The sequence below is a fragment of the Otolemur garnettii genome, unplaced genomic scaffold (assembly GCF_000181295.1).
Source record: "Otolemur garnettii isolate 467f Iridium unplaced genomic scaffold, OtoGar3 scaffold00019, whole genome shotgun sequence".
NCBI classification, from domain to species: domain Eukaryota; kingdom Metazoa; phylum Chordata; class Mammalia; order Primates; family Galagidae; genus Otolemur; species Otolemur garnettii.
Window position 1 is genome coordinate 17582899 of NW_003852414.1, and position 3983 is coordinate 17586881.

Below are 3983 nucleotides of genomic sequence, written 5' to 3' on the forward strand. Positions count from 1 at the left end.
AACCCGCCACCTTAGGTGTACGTGGCTGGCGCCTTAGCCGGTTGAGCCACAGGCGCCGAGCCAAGGTGTTTTTTCTTATTTAAAAGATTAAAATAGAATTATATGTTCAAAGAAAAAATAATAAAAATGCAGTGTAAAAGTAAAATGTATGACCACAGCCAAGAGACAGGAGGGGGAATGGAAGGATCTGCTAGAAGGGTCTTAATTTGAAGATAGATTATGATCATCCCTCATCATTCACTGCTACTAGACAATAGAGCACTCTGGCTAATAAGACAATATTAGAGAGATACAGAATAGTTTTTAAAATACTCTATCCATTTAAGAAAAAAGAACAGGGAAAATTGAATAATTCACGGGACAAATTGAAAACAAGTGCAAGAGGATTGATTCATTTCAACCATATCAATAGTTACATTAAAAGATGCAATACTGGTACGCCATCCCCTTCTAGCTCCAACCCGAATAATAAAGACAACTTACTTTAGAATATAAAAAGCCATCCTACCGAAGTGCAGTCTTGAATGTCTATTATTAATTACCTGCCAAGGAGGAGAATCTTTACAAAGCTTCGAATTCCTATGAGTGCAGGTTTTCTGACCTTACATATTGCTCACAGGTAATAAAAATTAACGTACCTTCCAGTGAATCATGAATCTTTTGACCCCACTTGGCAAAATAAAGGGAGCCACCTCCTGCCCAGGGAAAGCAGATCAGTTTAAAAACAGCTTCAGGATTTTGGTATAAGCAGTTCAAAACTTTGTCACTCCTAGGGAGAAAATTCAAATGTATTTAACATTACATATATCCGTTAAGGTCTCCATACTGAGTTAGGTGTATTTAATAGAAATCTTTATTAATTATAAACAACATATGTTCAAATGTAAAGTGATTGCTTTTTTTTTTTTTTTTAATAAGAATGGGCAACAAAGGTTTTTAGGGTCTGTGTTGACAATTTTTTTTTTTTTTTGAGACAGAGCCTCAAGCTATCGCCCCAGGTCGAGTGCTATGCTGTCACAGCTCACAGCAACCTCAAACTCCTGGGCCTAAGTGATTCTCTTGCCTCAGCCTCCCAAGTAGCTGGGACTATAGGTGCCTGCCACAACGCCTGGCTATTTTTTGGTTGTAGTTGTCATTGTAGTTTGGCAGACCTGGACTGGATTTGAACCCGCCAGCTCTGGTGTATGTGGCTGGCGCCTTAGCCGCTTGATCTACAGTCACCACTTGTGTTGACAATTTTAATGTGTGAACTTTTGGGGATGTAGGTGAGATAGTCAAATATCTATGCATTACATTTAATAAGTGCATTTCTGTGCACATTTTAAAATGACATAAATGTTAATTTAGAAATAGCCTTTTTCACAATTTGGGGAATAGTTCTATCCAAATGGTTTTTAGGCAGCTTCGATCTCAGTGTCTCTGTGAGCACCAGAGCTACTTTTCAAGTCATATAAAAGTTTTCCAGAGCATGTAATTTTCACTTCCTTCTGAGTATTGGATAAATGCTTAAATCTGCATATAGTGAGTCTTTTATCACAAAAACCCAAGTACCCAATCAGCCAGGAGTAGGAAAAATTCTTTTTAAAAATATCATCCTGGCTCAGCGCCTATAGCTCAACTGGCTAAGGCGCCAGCCACGTACACCTAAGGTGGTGGGTTCGAATCCCCAGCCCGGACCCGCCAAACAACAATGACGGCTGCAACCAAAAAATAGCCAGGCGTTGTGGCGGGCGCCTGTGGTCCCAGCTACTTGGGAGGCGGAGGCAGGAGACTCGCTTGAGCCCAGGAGTTGGAGGTTGCTGTGAGCTGTAATGCCACGGCACTCTACCCAGGGGGACAGCTTGAGGCTCTGTCTCAAAAAAAAAAAAAAAAAAATGTCATCCTATATGTTTCCGTTTGTGTTCTCCACAATTTAAGCCCTTTCTAGAAAGTATCTAAGTTTATCAATAAATTCCTTACAAATCCATATAAACTTCCCAAATGTGAGGTTGTAAGTCTTAGTATCATGATTAAATCTGTTTCGCCTCTCTCTCTCTCTTTGTTTTTTTTTTCTGAGACAGAGTCTCACTATGTTGCTTTCCAGAGAGTGCTGTGACATCACAGCTCACAGTAACCTCAAACTTTCGGGCTTAAGTGATTCTCTTGCCTCAGCCTCCCAAGTAGCTAGAACTACAGGTGCCCGCCGCAACGCCCAGTTACTTTTTTTGTTGCAGTTGCCATTTTTGTTTTTTAGCTGGCCCAGGCCGGGTTCAAACCCACCAGCCTGGTGTATGTGGCTAGTGCCCTAACCACTGAGCTACGGGCACCAAGCCAAAAAAAAAAAAAAAGGATATTTTTGTAATATAGTTTTAGGCACACTCAAAGGAATAAGAAGTGTCATCTATTACTGTTTATTTGACAGATGTTGAAAGTGAGACTCAGAGATATTAAATCACTCAGCCAGTTAGTGACCAACTAGGAATTAGAATGCAAATCCTGTTTGTCTTAAAAGCTAGTTTCCTGCTTAACCAGTTTCCTACACTCTTGGCATCAACATGCAAGTAGGCCACTAAGTGACTGGTGGAGAACGTATCTGAGATGTTTGGGTTTGGGGAGTCGGGATCAGAAACGCTTCTTCACTTTCTCATGTACATAGAGCCTTGCCTTCAACTTTCCTAATCCACACAAGTGCTTTAGCCAAGGCAGAGATTTACAACCTTGCTCTCAAAGCATCACCAAGTGAATATCATTGGACATAGTAAGCACTTGGTACCAGTGACAATATAGTAGTCCCCCCTTATCCATTGGGGCTATATTCCAAGACCCCAGTGGATGCCTGAAACTGCAGATTGTACCAAGCCCTATATGTACTCTGTCTTTCCTATCCATATATTACCTATGATAAAATTTAATTTATAAATTAGGCACAGTATGAGATCAACAACAACAATAATAAAATAGACAAATTATAATAGATTGCAATAAAACTTATGAGAATATGGTCTCTCTCTCTCTGTCTCTCAAAGTATCTTATTGTGCTGTACTCAACCTATTTTCAGACCGTGGATAAGTGAGGAGGAATATTGTACCTTGCACTAGCGCCAATGACCAGCAAATTAGGCTTCCCTGAGAAGCCTCTTCTGGTCTAAAAGAGCAATCTTAACAACAAGAGGGCATTGGAGCCCTTGGGACGGGGAGAGAGCCAGGTTGCTCAAGGCATAGCCTACCTGGTGCTCCCAGGCTGTTCTCTTCTCTCCATGCTGTGAAGGAGTGGTGTGAAATTGGTGGTCTCAGCAATCTGTTGGAAGTTCAGTAGCGCTAAATCCCTTATTGGGTGTAAAAATCTCCACTCAGCCTTATGCACGCAGACCAGTGACTAGATTTATTTTTGAAAGTGAGTCTGTTTCCTTCAAAAAACAAGGAAAGAGGAAAAGGAAGAAGAGGAATAGAAGAGAAGAAGAAAAGAAAACAACAAAGAAAAAAGAATGGGTTAGAAGAACACAGCTGATGTTATCTGAGATAAGGAGTCACCACTTACAGTTCACATTCAGCTACCAGTAAGTTCCTCCATTAACAGGACTTTCAGCTGATTACAGTAGCAAAGATGCAGTATTTCTGAACTCCAAAACAACCCTGTAGGTAAAGAAGAATACATGTAATACCTAGGAGAAAACTGGGTGGGGATATTTAAGAGCAAGGCTTTACCTTTCTAGATACTTATCAAGGTGTGTTCTTTTAAATCTTAAGAGTTAAGGATCCTAAGAACATCTTCGCAACTGTGCTATACTTCCAGTTTTGCAAGCTTCAAACATTCAGAAAAGAGAAGAAAAATATCCAAATTTCTGTCATTCATCAAGATTGTTATCTTCATACTTTTTTTTTTTTTTTTTTGAGACAGAGCCTCAAGCTATCCCCTCTGGCTAGAGTGCCATGGCATCACGCTCACAGCAACCTCCAACTCCTGGGCTCAAGCGAGTCTCCTGCCTCAGCCTCCCAAGTAGCTG

General features: G+C 40.6%; 1 protein-coding gene across 1 annotated transcript in view; it reads right to left on the reverse strand.

Moving 5' to 3' along the window:
• OLAH (oleoyl-ACP hydrolase) overlaps positions 1-3238 on the reverse strand; it is a 17038-nt gene extending 13800 nt beyond the window's left edge. Inside the window, exons 1-2 of the mRNA XM_003786881.1 lie at positions 3207-3238; positions 639-769 (exon numbers count right to left, since the gene is read on the reverse strand). Of these exons, the coding sequence (XP_003786929.1) occupies positions 639-769; positions 3207-3238 (163 nt within the window). The remainder of the gene's footprint in view (positions 1-638; positions 770-3206) is intronic.
• Positions 3239-3983: the final 745 nt, after the last annotated feature.